General features: G+C 46.2%; 3 protein-coding genes across 4 annotated transcripts; all 3 read left to right on the forward strand.

Moving 5' to 3' along the window:
- Nucleotides 1–322: 322 nt before the first annotated feature.
- On the forward strand, nucleotides 323–8,726 carry LOC132457594 (ras-related protein Rap-1b). Its single transcript, XM_060051884.1, has 9 exons — nucleotides 323–437; nucleotides 1,877–2,031; nucleotides 3,890–3,978; nucleotides 4,248–4,316; nucleotides 4,408–4,464; nucleotides 4,560–4,700; nucleotides 6,720–6,863; nucleotides 6,966–7,084; nucleotides 8,002–8,726. Exons 3-8 carry the CDS (start codon nucleotides 3,922–3,924, stop codon nucleotides 7,053–7,055), a joined length of 558 nt encoding a protein of 185 aa, XP_059907867.1. The 5' UTR covers nucleotides 323–437; nucleotides 1,877–2,031; nucleotides 3,890–3,921; the 3' UTR covers nucleotides 7,056–7,084; nucleotides 8,002–8,726.
- A 392-nt stretch (nucleotides 8,727–9,118) lies between these two features.
- xkr7a (XK related 7a) lies at nucleotides 9,119–15,548 on the forward strand. The gene is made up of 3 exons (XM_060051274.1): nucleotides 9,119–10,100; nucleotides 12,127–12,326; nucleotides 12,931–15,548. Exons 1-3 carry the CDS (start codon nucleotides 9,571–9,573, stop codon nucleotides 13,881–13,883), a joined length of 1,683 nt encoding a protein of 560 aa, XP_059907257.1. The 5' UTR covers nucleotides 9,119–9,570; the 3' UTR covers nucleotides 13,884–15,548.
- A 683-nt stretch (nucleotides 15,549–16,231) lies between these two features.
- Nucleotides 16,232–23,688, forward strand: cables2a (Cdk5 and Abl enzyme substrate 2a). Of its 2 annotated transcripts, XM_060051418.1 has the most exons (9): nucleotides 16,233–16,813; nucleotides 17,156–17,248; nucleotides 19,636–19,713; nucleotides 19,983–20,082; nucleotides 20,461–20,635; nucleotides 20,811–20,908; nucleotides 21,815–21,921; nucleotides 22,046–22,250; nucleotides 22,674–23,688. In XM_060051418.1, exons 1-9 carry the CDS (start codon nucleotides 16,287–16,289, stop codon nucleotides 22,812–22,814), a joined length of 1,524 nt encoding a protein of 507 aa, XP_059907401.1. In that variant the 5' UTR covers nucleotides 16,233–16,286; the 3' UTR covers nucleotides 22,815–23,688. The 2 variants fall into 2 exon arrangements, with proteins under 2 accessions (XP_059907491.1, XP_059907401.1); XM_060051508.1 differs by lacking the exon at nucleotides 19,636–19,713 and having other exon boundaries at nucleotides 16,232–16,813.
- The last annotated feature ends 133 nt before the right edge of the window (nucleotides 23,689–23,821 follow it).

Raw genomic sequence — 23,821 nt, forward strand, 5'->3', positions numbered from 1 at the left:
TAAAACTTGAATATTTGTGTATTATAGTCAAAATGTTAGGGCTCTATTTTAGTGTGCTGTTTCTTTCTCCCTAATGCTAAAGGCTTTATTGATATAATAGGTTTAGATCCATCCCACTCTCTTAACCCACGTCTCCATCTGATTATTAAACTTTAGACTAATTATAATGTAGGCCTAGCCTATAATCACACCAGGATAGAGGAAGAAATTGTTTAAGAAGTAGTGGCATAACCAAAAACATTATAGTGCCTAATTTATTTATTTCAAATAAGAAGGGATGTATTTCCATAAAAAAATAAAAACATTTAATTAACGATAAATAAATGTAATAAAACCACTTTAACCCTATTGGCTGCTGACGAACCAATCGGCAGCCCCTGCTACAACCCTTCCGTACATTCACGCTGAGTGTGATTTTCTGCACATAGCGGAGCACGGTAAGTGACTTCAAATCTTTTCCGGTGTCGAAATATGCATTTAGTATGTGATAGTTGAGGCCTAAACACAGGTTGTTCTGCATATCGCTTTGAAAACAAGAGAGCTTAATTTTTTATACGTGAAATGTTAATAACTAATTCGGGTAAGAGAGCTAGGCTAACTAACCCGAGTCCGAGTAGCTATTATCGGCTAATAACTAGTTCGCCATTAGAGCAACTTCTACTGTTTTTTTCATCAGTATTGAACTAGGGTCACTGTCTTGTAAAAGCTTAATATGAGAGTACATAAACGGGGTGTAAACGTCCAACAAAATAATTTAACTATAGTAACGGGCTCGGTTGTTTTTCCACGCCTTTGGATCTGCTAACTCCTAGCCTCCCTGTCCTAGCCGCTAGCGCCGGGCTGTAAAGGGAGGCTAACATTCACCAACACGGGTTTATTAATACCAGGCGAGCCGACGGCCTGATCAGACGGGATCGATCATAACTAGATGTAGCACGACACGTCCCTGGCGAAGGGCTGCCCACCGCGTCGTGGCTCCAATAGCCAGCCTCGTTTTGGACTTGATGGGGGATTTATTTGTGGTAAAACGTTAGCATGTGGAGCCCGATGTCGTCTAGGTGTGTAATGCTGGGGTACCGAGCCGAGGGGTTCACGCCTGAAAGGCGTTAACACACCTAGACGACATCGGCTCCAACGAGGAGCCGCAGTTAGGGCAACGTTTGGGCTGGAGTCAGCGCGACGCATTTCCACGGTTCCCCTCACGTTATAACTTCTAGAGCCGCTGCGTCGGGTGTGTGTCGGTTGTTTGAGCTCACAGCCCCACCCTTCCTCTAGGAAGCGGCGGATAAAGCCCCACATAAACACTAGTATAACTTAGTTGGGTGATATTGAGATCATAACTCTTGCCCGCACAGTGCGATACAAATGGGCAGAATTAAAATCATGTTGGATTTATGTCTACTATGAAGTTATTTCAAACTATTATCGTGTTTAGGGAAGCCACTGCGCAAAGCAGAGCTGAAGCTGAGTTGTGGCCTGTTACTTTGTCGACAGTAGAAAATATTGGCGCAGCAATTATCGAGAGATTTTCACAATACTTAGTAGAAGGCCTTTATTTGAACGCGTTTCCTTTAATTAGCCCTAATGGCATAATGATCCCAGAAGACGGTGTATACTTATTTGCCGTTTTTTCTATTCTGATCCAAAAAAATCAAGCTGCCTTTATATAAACGCCTATCTTTAAAAAAAAAAAAAATGGTAAAGATCATGAAACCAGATGTTGTAGGACAATCATAACTTACCACATCGATACATGTGTGATATTCCACACTTTAAACACTGCATTACAAATCTAATCTCTAAATCGAGTTATCTTTTTAAAGGAAATGCAGTGTGTAAAGTTATTACTCTGACTGTTCTTCCTGTTTGAAAACAGTTCTTGTTTCCTGTGGGAATTCGTTTGGAGAAGCCTAGCTTGTTGGGTCACAGCACGGCTCAGCACCTGCCCTCAATATCAGCCTGCTACAAGGTCTGCTGGACCCTCCTTGCCAGATGTAGAGGGAGCTGTCATCGACAGCAGCTGTGTACACGGTAGGTCTTTTCTCGTAAGCGATTAAACGCAAGCTTAGCATATTAAGTTATTCAAAGCTATTTAGCACCTGTTGAACTTGATTGTTGTTTCTTACTATTATGTTTTACTACCTGATATGAAAACTTCAATTTTGTAGTATGCAGTTGAATGCTATGCAAAGAGACCGCTCATATTAATTAATGCTTGGCCATGTTGTGGCATTTATATTTATGATTTTACATGAAAAAGGTCATATTGCTCTTTTTATTCCTGTTATAAAAGCCCTATAAGTATCGCCAGATGATTCATTAAACTGAGGTGCATCTTATCTCTTGCCATCATTCTAACATGGTGGCTGATGCTGTCTCCTCTGATCTCTGGTTCAGTGTTTGTCTGACACTCTTGAGTGGGGGGTGGTCATTACAATGGCCCTTTGTAGAATGCCTCATGTGTCCGTCTTTCATTGTGGGCTTCTGCGTGTGCTTCATTCGTCGTAGTTAGAATTGCAAATGCTGGTTGAGTGTGACAGAGTGTTTTTTTGTATTGTGTGGCCCAGTGTTCGACAAAGGTCCCACAGTAATGATTCAAGTCTGTGATCGGCAAACCCGGTATGATTAGTAGATTCAAAGAGCCTCTTTAATGATATTTCTCTGCGCACACGCCCACCCCCTTTGACATTTGTGAATCAAAGTGGCCTCATATTAGCATGATATATGCCTTGTGCTGCCTTTCCAGAGCAGTGGTTGCTTTTGTTAGCATAGGGTTAGGTTTTTGTAGTTTTGTGTCTTGTGCTACTATATTTTGGGAACATGTTTTGGTTAATTTTAGGAGAATATCACTTTAAAGATGCACTATTTGAAGCTAATTGAACTATTTCGGTGTACCATCAAATGGGATTCTCATTTCATTCTGGCGGTTGACAACAGGGCATTCATCGCATCCAGAACATCTGAGACACTGTACTGTGCCTTGGCTACACAGCTGGCTTTTTGATGCTTACCACCACTATACTAGAGGTCCGCTTTTTTTTTTACTTCTAAATCCATACACAATCAGTTCAAGTAGCTGTGGTAAGAGGCAAAGCGGCTCATGGGAAATGTATTTTTTTCTGCGATTGCAATCTTCTTAATATTCTCGTGAGCCTTTAAACATGATATGGAAATAACCCAGCCTAAAAGAACCTAAAAATACAGGTTATAAACATTTAAATGTATGTTATGTCTGCATTTATCATCTAGATGTTAATTAAACGATAGTTCAATTATATCACTCTACTTATTTTGGAAAAAGAAGTGTGTGTGTGTGTGTGTGTGTGTGTGTGTGTGTGTGTGTGTGTGTGTGTGTGTGTGTGTGTGTGTGTGTGTGTGTGTGTGTGTGTGTGTGTGTGTGTGTGTGTGTGTGTGTGTGTGTGTGTGTGTGTGTGTGTGTGTGTGTTGATAGTTATTTCTGGTGCTGTGAGTCTTTACCTGGTGACTTAGCAGAGAGCTGTGACTGTGCTAGAGGAAGTGCCCCCTCACTTCCTACTTCTCCTTTTCTTGATTCTTGTGCGATGTGATCTTGGGGCGCAGCACGAGCCCCACCTTCTCAGACAGCTGACGTCCCCGGAGAGTGGGTGGGGGACGGAGCTCATTCTTCTGGCCGAGAGGGAGAGTTGAATCTGCTGATGTCAGTCGGCCGCGCTTTACTGCTCGGTCATAATTGCCGTGCTTGAAAGGATTCGGGATACCATTTGCTAGTGTGGAACCGCAACCCGCAATGTGGTTTTGCTTCTTGCATAGATTGTTTCTTGTTTGTATTACTATGTATTAAGTACAAAAGTTGCTGATAGCGATTTGTAAACTAACCAACAGTTCACTTGTTTTTGTTGTGCGCCTGCAGTTCCTTGCGCGGTCTAGTGAAGTAGCCTTACCATGCGGGAATACAAGCTAGTGGTCCTGGGGTCAGGAGGCGTGGGGAAGTCAGCACTGGTGAGTACAGGCCAGGCCTTCCACTCCCAACTGGCCGGCTTTCATTTAGTCATTTATAATTTAGGCCATATTAAAGTCATTATAATTGCCCTGTCACTACAGATCATTTATTCGATTTTTGATAGAGTTGAGTTTACATTCGTGTGAAACATATGTGGCTGATTCACACATCATTTACATTCTCTTTATACTTTCCCATATGCTACAAATGAAGGCTTCAAATTGTAAGTTTTATTCTAAATGACAGTATTTGTCTTTGTCCCTTCCAGACAGTTCAATTTGTGCAAGGCATTTTTGTGGAGAAGTATGACCCCACAATAGAGGACTCCTACAGAAAGGTACGGACGCCCGCTTTTCCTCCTGCATAGTCACTCCCCTGGTCCATGGTGCCACGTGTATCACATTTCCTCTCTCCTCTCCTCCCCACAGCAAGTGGAGGTGGATGGACAGCAATGCATGCTGGAGATCCTTGACACGGCCGGAACTGTAAGTTTAGAGGCGCCCCCGGCAGCAGGGTGTTGGCGGGCCGGGCTCAGGTGGGGGCTTTGGTGACGGTGTCTCTCTTTCCCCCGGTCCTCCAGGAACAGTTCACGGCCATGAGGGACCTCTACATGAAGAACGGCCAGGGCTTCGCTCTGGTCTACTCCATCACGGCACAGTCGACGTTCAACGACCTGCAGGACCTGCGGGAGCAGATCCTCAGAGTCAAGGACACCGAGGATGTGAGTGGTCCGGAGTCTGAGCCCATGGAAACGCACTCAAAGAAACGGACTGATATGGTTACCGACGTTGGCAACATAGCCCTACACAGGCTCATAAAGTGTAGGCCTTTGTGGACATTAGCTCGCCACACCAAGCGCCATTCACTGATATTCATGTTTAAGACGTCAAGAGTTTCACTGGCTAATGGCCTTGCCTGTGTTATTGGAATCCTGGTTCATGTGTGATTATCACCTGACCGCTGCCTTGGTGAGTTCTCAGGGAAGATAATGGCAAGACCCAAAAGGATTTCCAGTTATAGTTGATGTTCTGTGCTTGTTTTACAGCATGCAAGGTTCAGTCAGGAATATCAACATGTAGGGTAATGCCAGAGAGACAGTCAGTTACATAACCTGATTTTAAATGGGCAACCTAGGCAACAAGCCTTTTAAAATGCGTGCCGCGGTCCAACTTCACAATGTTGGAGAGGATGTCTCCACCTGCCCCCACGTCCCCAGACTCGAGGCTCAGCTCGGTGGAGGATTATGAACGAACACCAGTGCAAGACCAGCTGAGCGCAGCAATATATTTTGAGTCGAGCAAATGTATTCTATTTGTCAATGACAAGATACGGCTATTCCCACACTGTAAGTTGATCAGGTATTGGATAAGACGTCTTTTAATCCTTCTGGGCACAAGGCGGTCTCCATCTTTCAAATGCAACTCTTCGTTGTTACAGTAATGTAGCACAGCTCTGGTCATGGAGTTTATTCAAAAAAGACAAGTCTTTTTTAGTACTGGTTACGAAGAGAACGCTCTCGTGGATCCAGTTTGTTTGCTTGCTTCTGTGGCGGCAGCACACTGTATTTGTGTGCTAGATTGTTTCATATCTGGCACACTGGCCGATTCTTAGAATAGTGAATCATAACACAGGGGCCATAACCAAAACAAATGTTCTGACCCGGAACAGAAGTTTTAGAGGAGAACAAGCTGGCCGTGGCATTGTTGTCAGAGAAGCCGGTATTTCCACTAAGCATTTTGCCTTAAACCCTGATGACGTATCATGGTCATTGAAGGATTTAGTACACTAAAGGTTTACAAATATAGCATATCTGTTAAAATAGCTTTGTTAACATGAAGCGGCTCTGGTTTCTCATTGATCTCCGTTCCTCTCTACTTCATGTAAGTTTACTCTGTGGGTGTGGGCGGGCGCCGTAGCAACCAAATGGAAATGGAGTTGCCTTTATTAGATGCAATCGGCCACATTCACTCTGGCTCACATCCTCTGCTGCCCCAGAGGCATGAGCTACTCCATGCTGAGTGGCGTTATTTATTCATAGACGCCTGCCTGGTGACTGTGCAGTTAGTATTTGGTGTCAGGCGTGTATAAATACGTTTCCCCAAAGCGTGAATAGGAAATACAGTTTGACCTCACTGGATGCTAATTGTGTATCCATGGTTACACTGTATTCACTAGCAGTGTTCTATTAAAAGGCTTCATCTCAACACTGAATATTAACCAGAGTTTAATATTAATTAGTGTAATATACTGAATCCATTTCTTGCCAATGTTCCTCACTAATGATCGACTAGTTGGGTTGATAGGCCATTTATAACTGAATGAGCCAACATGAGGTGATACGCCTTATAAAATGTTTATCACACATTTAAGTGGCAACCCTGAAGCTTTTTGTTTCAATAAATGTCTAATTCCTTATCTTTTCCTGTATTGGGTTACATTGAGTCAATGGCCCCCTGATGGAAGCCTTTGCATTCTTTGTACCATGAATGTTACAAACTAGTTGTCCTTGGAGACTTACCCACCAGGTGTTCAAATCTCAAGCGGCGCAGGTAATGACGTGTCATTAGCACCCAGCAGCAGTGGCTCCGTCAGAGAAGAGCACACGCGCGCTCTTCAACCCACTCGTGTGTAGCGGGGAACTACGCCATAAGAACAAAATGGAGGTCTTCGAGATGGCAACTTGATGTCTAACATAACAAAGCAATCGTGTCTTAACGGAGAAGTGCTTGTGTTGAACCAGGTTCCCATGATCCTGGTGGGCAACAAGTGCGACCTGGAGGACGAGCGCGTGGTGGGGAAGGAGCAGGGGCAGAACCTCGCCCGCCAGTGGAACAACTGTGCCTTTTTAGAGACCTCAGCTAAATCAAAGATCAACGTAAACGAGGTGGGTGCCAGTGCCAAGTATGACCCCATACGCTTTTCAATATGAATGCATTTCTATAGATCTGCATGAGACATTGTCTGAGCTCTTTCTCCTGTGTTGTAGATTTTCTATGACCTGGTGCGACAGATCAATAGAAAAACGCCGATGGAAAAGAAGAAGGCCAAGAAGAAGTCCAACTGCACGCTGCTGTAAGAGGCCGGTGAGCCACAGCGCTAAGCCAGGTGAGGATCTCGACCACAACAAGCCTGTAATCAGTTCATAGAATCAGTACATACACTCGTTTTGAGTCATCCACGCTTCAGCAGAAGACTGAATAATTAATAGATATTGGAAGTCCATACCGGGGGGGTCATCCTTTTTGGGAAAGTAATTCAATTAAATGGCCACTGGAAGGTTGATTGATGGATTAGGTTTAATGCCAGGGATGGTTAGGGGTATTTGAATGCGAGCCAGTTGGAATAAGGGGACCGGTGCAGTGTTTGCTTTTGGCCCGCTACAAGCAGGCCCGTTTGTCTGGCATTAATAAATAACCAGCGGACAGCGAAAGCCTCAGCAGAACTTGGCCCAACATGCCTTCATCCGACATGGGATATAGGGCGATATTTTTTAATTATTTGTATGCACCATTTTTCAGTAAAGTTCAGATCAAAGATTTGTGACAAAACCGCTTTTGAAATGGTTTTTAAAATGTCGATTTAAACGTGGTAAATTTCTGACGAAAGGCAACAGCTTCAGATGCTCCGGCACTATCCAGTTCACACCGCTGCGATTTTGCAATGTTTTAAAACCCTTTATTTGGGCTGTATGCGCACATAAAGCCTAATCTAGCGTACAGTTCCATCTGCTGTTGAAGCTGTGTAACAGCACTCGGTGTTTGAAGAGCGTTGCCCGGTTACAAACTGCGGTGTGCTGAAGAAGAGTGATTACGACCTTAAATGGGCTTTTAGGAAATTGTTGCCATTCTGCTTGGGTCTTTGGTGTATTAAAATGTCAGCTGTTTGCTGCTACTTGATCCAAGTTAATCACTCGTCTCCTCACAGAAGAGCCAAAAATGGCTTGACAAACCACTCCTTATGCTTCTGCATTCTCGCACGTAGCACAGCGTTGCATATTCACCAGGATTTGTCCCTCTGTGCAGATCCCTGTAATGATTAGCTGTTGCCCATTCGGATGGTGCCAGCATTCCAAGCCCACTCTGGATCCCATCGACAACGGCTGACAGAGAACCACTTCACCACTCTGGAGAGGAGACGGCACATTATTTTAAGATTTTCTTCTCTCTTTTTAATGGTGAAGAGCCCCCCCCCCTCCCCCCAACACGTAATTCATCATTGTTGGCCTTGGTTGATGACAACTGTTATCTTTCTTTTCAACGGTCTTATCTTTTAACAAAATGTCAGGTTTCAAGGAAAGACCATATAATATATGGAGACTAAAGTGTTTTATGAAAGTAACACAACTGTTTTTTTTTTGGCATATTGTGACTATGTTTGCAAAAGGAATCATGTACGTGGGCCCTCTTATGCCTTCTTCTGCACTAACCGTGTCAACAACATGCATTGTGGTCCATAGGTTTCATACTGCTAGGAAGTGTCTTCGTGAGATCGCATCTCTCCTATAAGTGACTTTGTTTTATATTGAAAGCTGCCAGGCTTTCATATTTCCCATAATATATTCTAATTCCATTTTTGCATAATGAAGCTAAGGAAATTAGTATTTTATAGACTGATGGGTGAAATTACGCTTTTTTTTTTCTGTCTTGAAGCTGAAATTATATTGTACTAACTAATAATTCTTCTTGTGTTACCCTGTCACACATGATTTTCCAGCTTTTATGAATGATTAAATTTTAGTACATTTTCATTGTTTTCGTCTTGGTCTATCTTTAATTAGGATATATAATTATGATATTCATTGGGCCAATGATGTCAAAAGGCACTGGCCTACCTGGTATTGAACAACAGTTTTGCTGGTGATGGACTTTGTTCAGCATAAAACTGCTTTTTTATTAAGTATGATAAAGAAATAAAGTGATCTATCAAAGCTACTTTGATTAAGCTCATATCAGTTAACTTAAGGGTTATGATACATAGCCTGAATGACTGGCTAATTAAAGCAAGATGCTTGTAGATGGACAGATATCCAGGCCTGTTAACCCTGTACCAAAATATTGAACTTCCTGCTTGTTTTCTAATGAGGCCCAAACATGATTTGTTATTTCTGAATAATTTCCAATTACTGAAATGAGGGTTATCCAGTTCCAAACAATTAGGCCACTATTCAATTTATTAATGTGTGGTTCTTGATATCACCTATAGGTGTCAGCATCATTTACTTTCCGTGCAGTATTTATGAAAGATTTGAAAATAAAATCATCTTTTTCATTCTGGGACAAACCAATTTACATCATTGTTTTTTTGTTTTTTTTATATATGACAAAAAATATGCCATTAATTAACAGTGCTAGTCTTTTTTTAACCAGCGGTCAGAACTGCTCTATTTTTCATGAAATAGTAATGACTAATATTCTGCTATAGGGGTGCAGCGGAGGTAGCGGTCCTCCAATCCTCTCACCTATACCTCGCCCTCTTCATCCTCCCATCCTCCCTCTCTCCCTCACACGCATGCATAGACACAGGCTACATGACCCCCTCCCCCTTCCATCATTTTCCCATCTCTCTTACTCACTCTCTTCTCTACAACAAACATGGCCGCTAAATCTGACGGTGCACCCGTTTCATTGCGAAACGAAAGCCCACCCGAGTGCCCCTCCAGCCTGGACCAACGCTCGCCGCAGTGCCGTCCCGCCGAGAAGCGCTACTCCCTCCTGGACTGCTGCTGGACGCTGTGCGCCCTTTTGGTCTTTTTCTCGGACGGGGCCTCAGACCTGTGGCTGGCCGCGGATTACTACTTAAGGGAAAACTATTGGTGGTTTGCGTTGACTCTAGTCTTTGTGATAGTCCCCTCGGTGGTCGTGCAGGTGTTGAGCTTCAGATGGTTCGCCTACGATTATGCGGAGACCACCGAGAGCGGCACGGCTGCCGCGGTGGTCGCAGCGACGGGCACGGAGAACAATTTCAGCACCAAGGACAGCGATCAGCGGGGCGCTGGCCGGGCTGCTGCGGTCGGGGGGCTGCCTGCTGCGGGCACAGGGGGAGGTGCCCACGGTTGCTGCAGAGTCTTTATGTGGATCTTTCAAGCCATCATTCACATATTTCAGCTTGCACAGGTCTGGAGGTAAGAATGTGACGATATAAACGGGTGTAAGCAGACACACTAGACTATAGCCTACTCGCGCTCTCTGCTCATATCTGTATCTGTTCCTCGATCTGTGCATGCATGCGGGCTTTGATTAGTCTTTGCATTCTTCCAAGCCCAGCTACATTTCATGTGGGTATGTGTTAATGAAACATGCATAAGACTTCACATGTCGAAGTGTATTGTACATTTTTTGACGTCTCGCGGCTGGAGAAGTGGCTCCACCCCATTCATGCGCTTCTAGGTCAATAATCTCCTGGGGAAAATCGTCAACTCATCCACAGAAATGCCAATATAGTCAAATCTCCTTCCTCTAGACTCTAAATTATTGTGAAATAGTCCTCCTCTGAGTAAATCGTTTTCATGTTCAGGAGTGGTACTGCTGCAGTATCTATATATATGTAGACCAATTCTCGTGGCTTAATTCCAAGGGTTTTAAGCATTCCTAATATTATTAACTTATTTGTTTTTTGGGTCTTCTATGTTCGGCTCTGAGCTCAACACTAAAACTCAGCCCTAAAAAATGCCCCAACTTGTGCTGAGCGAGACCATGAAGCAATGGGTGCACAGGTCCCCCTCCGCTCCCACATGGTTCGGTAGTTCTAGGTCTGTGGGTCAGCTGCTCGGTTAGAGATGGCAAGGCAGTCCTCCATTCTTGGATGCTCTGATTGGCTCTGGCAGATCTGTGCTGCTGCCAGCCAGGAGGAGGCTTCCAGCTGAACTACGGTGGGAGGAAGGTTAGACGAATAATCTTTACAGACAGACACTGTGATGATAAAGGAATCAGAGGGGAATCAATTATACAAGCTATCTCTAGGCCACATCTCTCGCCCATTATCCCTCTCTCCCTCACAGTTTCTCTTCCTGCCTCTTCAACACTATTTATTGATTTCTTGGCTGTGTGTGTGTGTGTGTGTGTGTGTGTGTGTGTGTGTGTGTGTGTGTGTGTGTGTGTGTGTGTGTGTGTGTGTGTGTATGTGTATGTGTGTGAGTGTATTTGTGTGTGCGTAAGCCAGGAGTACATTATACCGATGTGGTAAAGCAGAATTACCGGTAATACCATTAAAGCTGTTGTGCGTTCTCTGTTAATTGTCGCTGCTCTCAGGGCGGCGGGTGTGGGTCTTAAGAGGATTACCTCCTGTGTGCATCCTCAGCCGTAAACTCAGGAACTATCTGACAGCGATACGCAATCAGCGGGAATTAGGATCTTTGAAGGGTTGGGCACTATAGTATCTGCAGTAGCTCAGGAGGTAGAGTGGGTTGATTGGTATCCGAAAGGTTGCTAGTACGATCCTCCAGTGTTGAGGTTTCCCTGAGCAATACCACTCGCCCTGACCACTCCTCACTGGTTGACTCCGCTGTGAATGTGTGAATGAATGGTTGTAAGTTGCTTTTGATCAAGGCGTCAGCAAAATCGAAGAAGTAAATTGTCCCTGCATCCTCTCCTGCAGATAATAATAGCCGTACTGTACGGGCTGGCACATACTGTGTGGATGTATGATGTCCCGCAGGACACTTTGTGTAACAGGAAACCAGAACAAATGAGGGTTACACAAACCCTAGCACGGTTCAGCGATCCCTTTCACACTGGCTCCATCGTCCCCTTGTGCGCGAGGCTCCTTCTGGAGATGCACACGCTACTTAGTGGGTTTCATCCTCTTTTCATGAGAGCAGCGAAAAAAATAAAAATCAAACAGCCTCTTGGAAGCCAAATGGGATGTTTCTCCACAGGGGGCGAACCCGAGGAACGTCATCAGCTTAGAGAACCACAGCACTGGCACGGTTATTGGTTTTTTAAATATTCACGATAATCCAATACATGCAACACATTTCGGGAGCATTAGAGAAAATTGCAAGAGGCGCATTTCAACTCTTTTTACTCTTTAGGTTAATTTTCATTAAGGCTGACCGATCGCAGTGAATCTCTAGTGAACCACCTCTGAACATGCATCCCCTCTCCTCCCCCCCTCTCCTCCCCCTATCCCCCTCCCCCCTTCCCCCATAGGTACGTCCACGCCTTGTATCTGGGTGTGCAGAGCCGTTGGCGCGGCGACCACGAGCGGCACCACTTCTACTGGAGCATGATGTTCCAGAGCGCTGATATCAGCATGCTGCGTCTGCTGGAATCCTTCCTCAAAAGTGCCCCTCAGCTTGTTCTGCAGCTCAGCATTATGGTCCAGGCCCGCCAGGTCCTGCCCCTCCAGGGTAAGTCCCCCCATGCTGGGGTCCCGCCCCACTGCAGCCCTCAGCACCATGACACCGGTCCAAGTGGCCCCTTTAGCCACAGGAAACACCGTGGGGGAAACTGTTTACACACGGAGCGCCCAAGACATCAACGTCACGTTTTGGCAGACGATTACCAACTACTTTTTTGACAGTAAAAAATAAGCATTGACATCACTTCCACAAACGCCTATTGCTCACATACAGGGCGATTAGTCACTTGTCTTGGACTCAATAGGGCGCCTGCTGAGTACTGAAAATGTGTCACTTGGTCTCGCTGGGCTCCATGGTTAAGATAATACCCGGTCGCCATTTTCTTTGGAGGACATTGTTCAGTTGAGTTCTTTTGTCCTTCTGAAAGTAATGATATAATCAGAATGGCCAGTTGTTCGCGTTGTAGAGTGTGGCGCAGTCACGATACGGCATTACTTCATGGTATTCTTCCCCCTGGTTTCTTCCGTTCTAATCACCCTAATTTCCCTTCGTCTCTCCTTCCAACCTAATTTGTTTCCCCTCTCTCTCTCTCTCTCCCACTCCATCCCACTCTTTCCCTCTCATTTCCTCTCTCGCTCTCTTCGGTCCCCAGGGCTCTCTGCCTCCGCCTCTCTGATATCTCTGTCATGGATGATTGCCTCCTATCAGAAGGTCCTGAGGGACTCCCGAGACGACAAGCTCCCCATGACCTACAAGGCAGTCATCATCCAAATCCTCTGGCACCTGTTCACCATCGGCGCGCGGGCCGTGGCCTTCGCGCTGTTCGCCTCCGTGTTCCAGCTCTACTTTGGCATCTTCATCGTGGCCCACTGGTGCATCATGACCTTCTGGATCATCCAGGGTGAGACAGACTTCTGCATGTCCAAGTGGGAGGAGATCATCTACAACATGATGGTGGGCATCGTGTACATCTTCTGCTGGTTCAGCGTGAGGGAGGGGCGCACGCGCTGCCGCATGCTCATCTACAGCCTGACGGTGTTTGTGGAGAACGTGGCCCTCACCGCCCTGTGGTACCTGTACCGCGGCCAGCACACCTCCGACTTCTCCGCCGTGGCGCTGGTGTGCGTGGTGGCCAGCAGCTACGCCCTGGGCACCTTCTTCATGTGCGTGTACTACGGCCTGCTGCACCCCGACGGCCCCGTCTCCGGCTGGGGCCACGTCGTGGAGAAGGAGCGCCTGGATGACGAGCCCCTGGCGTCCCCGGCCTCCACCCTGCCCCCCGACGTGGTGGCCAGCCCCCCCAGGACCCTGCCAAGGACTAAGGACCGCGAGCAGGGGGCCGGGGGGTCGGCCGACGTCTTTCAGGTGCGGGCGACCCGGGGGGCTCGGGCCTCGCTGCCCCGCCTCACCCCCAGGACTGAGGGCCCGGTGATCCGGATAGACCTCCCCAGGAAAAAGTACCCGGCCTGGGACGCCCACTTCATCGACCGCAGGCTGCGCAAGACCATCCTGGCGCTGGAGAGCGCCGCTCCGGTGACACCCAGGATCCAGTACCGCTGTCTGGGCACGGCCAAAGAGGTGATGGAGTACGAGACCACCGTGTGACCCGCCGGGGACGCGGCGACGCAGGGGTTTCTGTGTGACGAGGTACCAGGGAGAGACTATGCCTGCGGCTGCCGGCCGAGGCTCTAAGAGGTAGACTGAGCAGACGTCGAGGTCCGTACCGAGGCTGCTGCTGTCTGTGCCGCCCGGCACTGGAGGCCGAGGTAGACAGAGAGGGGGAGGTTGTTCATCCGCATAAAGTTACAGCCCTGTGATGCCATCCAATAAAGGGTGATTTATATTCCTGTCTGGCTCTCAGGTCATGCTATGTTACAAAACAACATGGTGGTCGACCCGAATGAGAGTTGGCAGCCGGTGGTGTTGAGGTAAGCAGTGTGCCGCAGAGCTAATGTGTAATGAAATGACGGATAAGAGATGCATAAAAAAAAAAGGTGCTAGAATATGTCCTTTGAAGGGAGGCACTTTTAGAGAGAAGTATTCAACATGTATGAGTATATAGGCCAGATAACAGAGAAATACCGGTTGGTGTTGTGGTTGTGGTCAAACCGAGAAATCACATGCTCTACATCCCTGCATCGTTCCCATAGTTGGTATATACGATAGTGGAACAGGTCACTCATGTTGAATACATCTCGCTAATATCCACTTCAATTCATAGGTCAGTGGTAAGGCAAATTAACTAAATTGAATGTAAAAGTTTGAAATGTGATCGTGACAACACAGAGAATTGTCATGTCGGTTTGACAGCAGATATTGCAATGGTTTCTATTTATTTTCCTTCTTTAGGCTAGAAAGAACCGAGATGTGTATGTTTACGGGCCAACCTGGTTGTTGTTTCTGTTGCGCCATGCCAACCAAGCCATTTGATTAGTACACTGTGTTATTTGCATCTCAGTGGTTACCATTGCATACTGCTTCCCTTTTTTCACAGCAAAAGCAAAAGAATGGGCAACCGTTTCCATGTGAACACATGTGTGTATGTGTGGGATCCAACTGTATGTTAAAGGGGGTAGAGACATGGGCAGTTCTATCTTTAACTGTGCGTCCACATGTTTTTTTTCTAAAAAAAAAGTTTAAAAAAGAATATTGGCTGCACACACCCCAGAAAAAGCATTTATATTATTGATGATAAAGGCATGTGCTACTTGTTGAATCAGGGTGTTGGATTGATGTTCTGTAGAGTAGTCAGAGAGGGAGATGTTTGTTCATGTCGCTGTGCCTGTATTAAATATGCCGTGAGCTGAAACGCTCAGTTGGTGCACATATAATACGGATGTACGGAACAGGACTTAGTGAGTGTTTTGTCATGTGCATTTCTATGAACCTGTGTCATTTAAACGTGACAGATTTAAATGACTAGCCTACTGTTCGGACATTGTGTTCCCCAAGGTACCACTGAAAAAGGAATGGCTCCACCTCAAAGCACCCCATCAGTGTCACACTAACAAAGCCATGGGTTATGAACAATGGTGCTAAGCGTCCGATCCCTCGCTGTAACAATGAGACTACGTACAGTGTTCTGGACAAGAGTTTGGCTGTACCTCAGATACCTACTATTCACGTTTCTAAAATCAAAGCCTTAAACTGGTTGTTGTCTCGCTCACAGCAGCCGCAAAAAATGAACTAAACGGTGGAAGGACACTTTCATGATGATGATGTTGTTGTTGTTGCAAAAATAAATAAATAAAAAAGAGCTGTGTGTCTAAATTGGCTTGACTGTTTATTCACCCTGTCATAGACACTATTGTTTAAATAACCCCCTCATCACTGTTTCAATCCTGAACCAAAACCATATGTACGTCATTCACCTCCATGACTGTAAAAAGGAAAATATGTTTTTCCATTCAGATTTTGTCCAAGGTGGGTCCCTCTCCATTGGAAAATGACATATTTCCCTACTGGGCAATATTTGGATCATTCAATTGGTTAGACTTGGACATCTTACCTTCAAATGTGCTTATACAGGCCCATGGTACACAATACGTTTATATTATATAGCACATTGAACATTTCCCTTTCAATTCATTTGGCCAATAATGTCAATATCGAGCACGAATTTTATCAGTTTGTCACAAGCTTAATTTTGGTAAATAAAAGTAAATGAGTTAATGAGATTTAAGATTGCTGTTGACAACATATAAATTATAGATTCACCTGAGAAGTCCCATCTGGTTAAATACTGAGAGGACCCATTGTCCCCAGGGCCCTAGTCCCGCCCTCTGGTCCCGCCCTCTGGTCCCGACCTCCGGTCCAGCCCTCTGGTCCCGCCCTCTGGTCCGGCCCCCTCTCGTTTACAACACAGGGTTCAGTCATCCAATGGACTACGATCGCTCTGTATGTATTTGCATGATAATAATATAGACCAATGGGTAGGGTGGGGGCGTGGTCAGTACTCATGTACCGGCTAGTGGTTTTCCCACTCGAACCTCCACATTTCAAAATAGAATGGCGACTGCTGCCTGTGGTCTTCAGTCCACAGGAAACACCACAACCAAATCCCACAAAGAACGCCAAAAGAAAGCCAAGGATTCAGGACGGAGGCAAGCGGCGCTGTTGTTCCTCTCCAATATCTCGCTTGATGGACGACCCGTGTGCCACATTACCAATGGAAGTATCGAACAAAAAGACGTCGCCGATCTCCACGTTAGAGACGCCGGCGCACCGGCCGGACCTCCGCCGGAGGGAAACCAGGAATGTGTCGTCAAGGTGTCACCCACAGCCCCCGCTGCCGGCCCGGCGATCGGCGCGCTGAGCCCCGGTCGCCCTTCTTTGGTAATGTCACCGGGACTAGCAGCAAGTGTCGCCGTGGCCAATGAAGTATTTTTGGAGGGTGGTAGCGAAGACACGATGCCCCTGTTGCTAGAAGCTCCTCTCTCCCCGATCACTCCCGGACATCCGTCCAGTGCCAGGTCGCCGTCTGTGTTCAGCCCTGTCCAGGGAGTCAGTGCCACACATCTGGATTCGCGTCAAAGGTGAGACAGTGGCCACGAATATAAAATGCTGTGAATGTCTTCATGTGTCGCGGATGACGGGGCCTTTACTAGGGTATGTTTACTTCCGTATGTTAGAGCATCGGCAGGTACGCTAGTCCTCTCTTGTTTCATACTAGTTTCGTTTCCTTCTGGATCCTGTTTTGCTTTCTATAAAAACTCAACTTGGGATAATAAAGTGTTTGAGCTCATTTGCCCATCTTCCTTGTTCATTGGTTTTCATTAAAGAAGAAGGGGGAATCTATTTCGCAACCATAACAAGTGCCATGCGTGATGCGTTTGATTGCAGGTTATATGAATGTGCCCGTTTTGTTTTGTCTCAAGAACTAGAAACGTCTCCGGCTCCCCTGGACCGAAGGCGCCCAAGAAGGTCCACTTCATCAGGAGTATGAGACAGTACGACACCAGAGGAAGCAGGTTGGTTCATTGTTATGCAGTATGTGTGTCCTTTACTAACAAACTGGTTCCCTTTAGTGCTTGGCTGGAGGTAACTAGTTGTCTGAGTATTACATAATAAGCTTATCTTTCAGTCTAAAATCATAAGCTCCTTATTATACCCACACTACCTGGAGGTCAACAAACACACTCATGATAAAGGCAATGCACTGCATCTGTGTGGTGATATGTGACCATTCAAAACTAAGGCCAAAGAGAGGTATAAAATGGCACTACTTACCGATTTGTCATTAAGTTACCTTTATGTAAGAGGGTGCTGAAATATTACGACTGGAATATGCAGTCTTCCTCATTCCTATGATGTCTTTTCTGTGTTGTGGTTGTGGGAATTCTTGTTTTTAGTTCTGTAAAAGGCCCTAATATTGGTGTTCAATCCTATCATTATTCCATCGAGCAGCTCATGGCATGCTCATCTGTCATGCATGTGTCATGTGCTCTTATCCCCTTGTTTCTATCTTGGGTTAGTCCTTTTCCCGTGTCTGTTTTTGATGGTGTGTGCAGAATCCCCCTCTAGCTATACCACTCTGCACTTTCTGTGTCTATTTTGAAGCTTGCTGATGGAAACTGGGCAGATGATTAACATTAAACCAGTTAACAGTCCTGTATGTTTATTAAGGACTACCTTAAACCTTTACCCATACCCATAGAACAAAGTCAGTATAAGCTTTGAGATGTGGTGTCTCTTCCTCGTTATATACTCTTTAGGATACACTGCTGACCCTGTGTTCGCTTGAAAATATGTAATTTCTTGAGACAGTTGGCTAATCTGCAGGTGTTTGTGCAGTTATCTTTGTCAAGAAGACCAACTCCATGTTGGGTCAACATCAACGTTTGCTGTTGGTGAATTCAATGGATAATAAGGACTAAGTGTCAAAACAACTGTCCCTCTGTAACCTTTTCCTAAAACGTATTTCAGTCTGTTCATTTGTGTCCAAGAATGTACCGGGTTTTAGATAATTCTACCGGCTCTACTCTCAGTATGTTTCATTTCCTAAATGTGAAGATGGATTCTGCTTGCCACTAAAACAGGACCAGACTTGTTTGAATTTAATCTTTAGAAAACATTGTTCTTAGTCTGAAGCACCAAAGGAAGCAATAAGTCAGTAAATCCTGTGACATATGAAACCATTGTTGGAATAACAGAGTTTGCTTTCGGTAAACTTGTTTTGTTGTAGAAGCTTGCAAGAAGCAAGCCGCAAAGAACTCCATCCATCTTAAACCTCGTCAGTTGAGAAGGGCTCTGCTTGGCTGTGCTTTTGTTGCCAATGGCAAATTCCCAGTAACTAGGCCATAAGCCCCCTAACAGCACTCACAAGTGGTCTCTTTCCATTGGCCCTTTTGGCCAGGCCCAGTCAAACAATGCCACGCTGCAATACGTTTCTACTACCGATTAAACGCCGATGTGTACCGTCTCCCGAGGGCTATAGCGAGCTGACCTGCCCCCACGCAGGTTGGCTGACGCCAGCCCCGCTGGCCGGTTGGAGCAGATGTTGATCCTCAAATTGAAGGATGAAAACGCATAGCTGCGTATGAGACGCATCGCCGCGCACGCAGATTATGATTAAGAGATCTGAACAGCTTGGTTTGTGGCTATCTGTTCGTTCCTATAACTATATAGGCCTTATTAGAAAGGGTAATGGGGATCTGGATAGAAGCACATTGCAGTGATTTCAGTTATGACGATATTCAACCTTAAAAAAAATACTGCTTGTGGAAATAAACCTAGGTTTCACAATGGACGATATTTCACACTCTTAGATTGTTGATATTGATATCCATCACGTTTCTTTCCTGATATCAAGGACATTGTGTGGCACCTGGGAAAATATGTGAAACATTGTCCAGTGTGTAAACAAGACTAATCTGAAACGCATCGGTTCTCAATGAGCTATTGAGAAGAGGAATCAAAAAAAGGGGAAGGTTGAATATCAAACTGAATTCATCATCGCCGATCACATAGGCTGGGTTCCGTGTGTCTCAATCAACCCAAATATATCAGATATATGTTATATGTATGTCTGTCGGTAGGCTATAATATAAAAAAGGCTACAATTGTTCGTTGTGTCATCGAATCCAGACGAGTGCGTCATCAGTTGAAGACGCACCTTCAAGCCGGTCGCCCTGTGGTTATGTTAGGACTCCAGCCTGGCCAGTATAGTATAATGGGAGACGGAGACCACGGGCTTATCTGGCCCCTGTGTGGGGCCGGGCCCCTGTGGACGGCCAGGCCCCCCCTGTGGACGCCGGCCGGGCCCCGGTGGAGGGTTGGGCCCCTGTGGGGGCCCCCTGGAGGGGTTCAGCCTGGTGAGGCCCTGTGGACTCACACACCCTTTATTCTGTGTCCCCAGGATCATGCTGATATGTGCCAAGCGGTCTCTATTTGCCGCGTTCTCAGTGCTGCCCTATGGAGACAGCTTTGAACTCAGGTACTATGCAACCCACTCCCCAGACCAGTAGAGCGCACCCTTCACCCCCCAACCCAACCCCCTCAGTCCATCCATCCATCCATCCATCCACCCACCCACCAGGCCAGCCTCCATCCATCCACCCAGCCATCCCTGGTTCAAGATGCCCATCTCTTCTGTGTGCCGTGCGCCTCAAAGCGCTGGAGGGAGGGAGGGTGAGGGAGGGAGATCGTCTAGAAAGTGTTTCCATGCGTCTCTGTTTTTCCTCCTCCTCCTCTCTCCCTGTGCAGTGACACCAAGCTGGAGGTCCAGAGGCAGAGGCTGTCCTCCGTGGTGGCCGCTGACCTCATCCCGTCTCTGGAGGGCATGGAGCTTGGAGCCTACGGCAAGGTAGGTCCTCCCCATGGGGGCGGGCCCAGGAAGGCTGGGTCGTGGGCGTGGTCGTTATATTAGAAATTATATTAGACATTATATTTGAAACTCAATTTTTTTGTTTAGCCTTGAGCACAGATGAACCAATTGGGACGTAAACAATGAAAACGGTTGCCCCCGGTCTGAGTTCGTATCACCCTATTGGCGTACATTTCAGTGAAACGTGTTGAATGAAAGAGATTCTTCATCAGTAGGGTTTTGGTCTCCTGCTCTTCCCCCAGAGCCTTGTGAGGCCATACAAAATATGAAAGTTTTGTATATTTTGTATATTATACCAATGTGTGTCATTTTGTATATTTTGGAAGAGGCTTTAACCCCCCCCCCCCTTCCCCCCAGACGGTGTCCTACGCTCAGTTCCTGTACCCGACCAACGCCCTGGTGCGGCCCCGGAGCAGCGGCCTGCCCGAGAGCTTCGCTGCCGCGCCCACTCCTCAGTCCCGTTTCCGCGGCAACGGGCAGAGGAATCTCACCGCCCCTGCTCGCCTGAACAGCAGTGTTGCACAGGAGCCATGTACGCGCGCGCACACACACACACACACACACACATACACATACACATACACACACACACACACACACACACTCCCTCTTCATGATTTCCAGTCTTCTGGCTCACCTCCTAGGATGTATTAGTACAGAGACCTGGTTATTGATTGTGGTTTTATGAATGGATGGCTGACGATCAGGTACGGAGGAGATGCTGGAGTACGACCCCAGCTGGCTCAGCGACCCCCAGTGGCCCTGCGGCCGACACAAGAGAGTGCTGATCTTTGCCTCCTATGTGGTGAGCTTTATTCGCTTTCTCCAGGAACAAGAAACGTGTTTGTTGGGGAACTTGGTTGAGATTGAATTGTAGTTTAAAATAGACAAATGTTTTGTACTTTGCACCGTTTTCATGTTGTACGTGTTGTATGTGATCCATGGGTGATTCTACGGGCCCTTTCCTTACCTGCCGTCGATTACCCAAGAGCTCCATCTAAACCTAGCCTGGAGGGATGAAACATCTGCTTTATCAACCCTTTTAGATTCAGTGATGTTGGCCATTAAGGTTATTTGTTCCATTGTTTTAGTATCAAACCTCTTGTCTAGTGAAGGATAATGCAGCTCTATGTTAGCAGAGGGTAGGACAACTAACAGCCATTCACTCAATCACTCCTGGGCCGCATTTCAATTTTCTGTTTGGTAATCGAAAGACATGAGGTGTGTGTGTGTGTGTGTGTGTGTGTGTGTGTGTGTGTGTGTGTGTGTGTGTGTGTGTGTGTGTGTGTGTGTGTGTGTGTGTGTGTGTGTGTGTGTGTGTGTGTGTGTGTGTGTGTGTGTGTGTGTGTGTGTCCCTCCCTCATTGACTGACTCACTAGTGACGGAAACACACCAAGAACAATTTAATTGATGAAACCCAATCAACACTTTTATCGGTCTGAACTTGCCACTTTGCCAAGCTACCACTGTGCTGTTTTGGCGTTTGCTTGCTCAGCATTGTGAATGTTTTCCTATAGCCAGGTGTGTGTGCATGTAAGATAAGCCAGGTCGTTGTGTTTGGGCTCAGGGGAAATAATTTGAGGGTAAGAGTAAGTTATTATATTCCTCTGAGGGCTGGGGCAAATGTCAGCATTCCAAATGATCTTGACCCTTCAGGGCTAGTGAACCAGATCTGCATGAAGCCATGTTGACACTAGTTTGTCGTCTGCAGACCACCGTCATAGAGTATGTGAAGCCCTCAGACCTCAAGAAGGACATGAACGAGACCTTCAAGGAGAAGTTCCCCCACATCAAGCTGACGCTCAGCAAGATCAGGAGGTACCCTCTCCTCCCTTCTTCACATTATACACAACTCTTCACGAGTGAGTTGGTGCGTCTGGATTGTGTTCTCCTGCTCTTTCAGTCATATTTCAACGTGTCCGTCTCTCCGTCCCTCCTCCAGTCTGAAGAGGGAGATCCGTGCCATGGGCGAGGAGGGCAGTCTCCAGCCGGTCACCATAGCGATGGCCTTTGTTTACTTTGAGAAGCTGGTCCTGCAGGGCCGCCTCAACAAGCACAACAGGAAGCTGGTGTCGGCGGCGTGCGTCCTGCTGGCCGCCAAGATCAGCAGCGACCTGCGGAAGCCCGAGGTCCGGCAGCTCCTCGAGGTGAGTCCCCCGCTGCAGCTCCGTTATTTAATCGGTCGGGTGGTCATATGCTTGTCCCAGCGTGCATTATGCAGCATGACCCTCCTTGATAATTAGTTTTGTTTTTTTTGAGTACTGAGTTTTCCCCCTTGCTCTCTGGGCAGCTGGGGTTAAGGGTGTCATGAAACATGGCCTGTAAAGCCCTTGACGGTGACTTGAGGGATATTAAAATGACCATATTAAAGTGATGCAGCTCTTATATTCTTGATTGCTTTTATGACTTCTTTGCACTGCTGATTCAGTGTGACTGATTAGCTTAGCAAATGATCATTAACAGCCAACCATATGCATTACCAGCCGTTGGCGACTCAACTGCCCAACAACGCATCCATTAAAGTGTTTCACTCACAACACAAACACCCTATCCGTCTGTGGCCCCAACAGAAACTGGAGGAGCGATTTCGTATAAACCGACGGGAGCTGATTCCTCTGGAGTTCCAAGTGCTGGTTGCCTTGGAGATGGGCCTCTACCTTCCTGAGAGCAAGGTCATGCCACATTACCGCCGGCTGGTGAAGCAGGGCTAGCCCCCTGTGTAACGCTGGCCCTCAAGCAGATTGGCCTTCATGGCGCCGTTCAATAACGACGCATTGAAACAAAAGTTGTTTGTCTCCACCGGTCGGCCCCCCGACGCTGGACGCGGCCTGAGGGGGGTCTGTGTGAACGTGTAGCCGGGACTGAAACACTGATCCAATGAGGTCGGGGGGGCCTTTCCCCTCGGACATCATCGTCAGTGCATCCATCTCCGCCATACCCTGTGGCAGACATCTTTTGAAAAACAAAACAAAGTGCGTAAGTATTTAGTGGTACTGTTTGTATTATGGAGGATGTCTCTTCATGAAGGATGGGATCATTTTGAAACTCGTCATTGGTGTTGGAATGTATGTGTGTGTATGTTTTGTTTTGGCGTGGTATTCTGGTGTCTATCCAGCATTGAACTCTATGTTAGAGATATTCAACCAGCACATTGATGGTGCTTTACTTTTGGTTTTGGGGTGTGTTCTTATTTTATACTTCTTTGTATCGTTAACTATTTATGCCATGTGCAAAAGGTACCATTTTTAAATGTTCTGTATTTGTTGTGGTGTGGAACTGGTCGATCTTCATGTACCTGGTAACTAAGGATCATTTGCACTTTAAGCGTCTCTCCGCAGGGCCGTGTAGTGGCTCCTACTGGCCCCGTCTGGTCCAGCTCCACTCTGTGTTTCTATAAATACACTGTGAAACAGGTGTGTCGTACAATGAACTGTGGTCAGAAAGTAACGTCTTAGGGTGATTTAGAGATGGTGTTGTCGTCTTACCAGTGGGTCAGCATGTTCCAGTGCAAATGGTGGCCTTTTTTATTGGGAGTAGAGTATATTTATTTTGTGTTTTTTTAAAAAAAAAAATTATATATATATATATATATATATATATATATATATATATATATATATATATATATATATATATATATATATATATATATATATATATATATATATATATATATATATATATATATATATATATATATATATATATATATATATAT

This window comes from Gadus macrocephalus, chromosome 1, assembly GCF_031168955.1.
Source record: "Gadus macrocephalus chromosome 1, ASM3116895v1".
Lineage (NCBI taxonomy): Eukaryota > Metazoa > Chordata > Actinopteri > Gadiformes > Gadidae > Gadus > Gadus macrocephalus.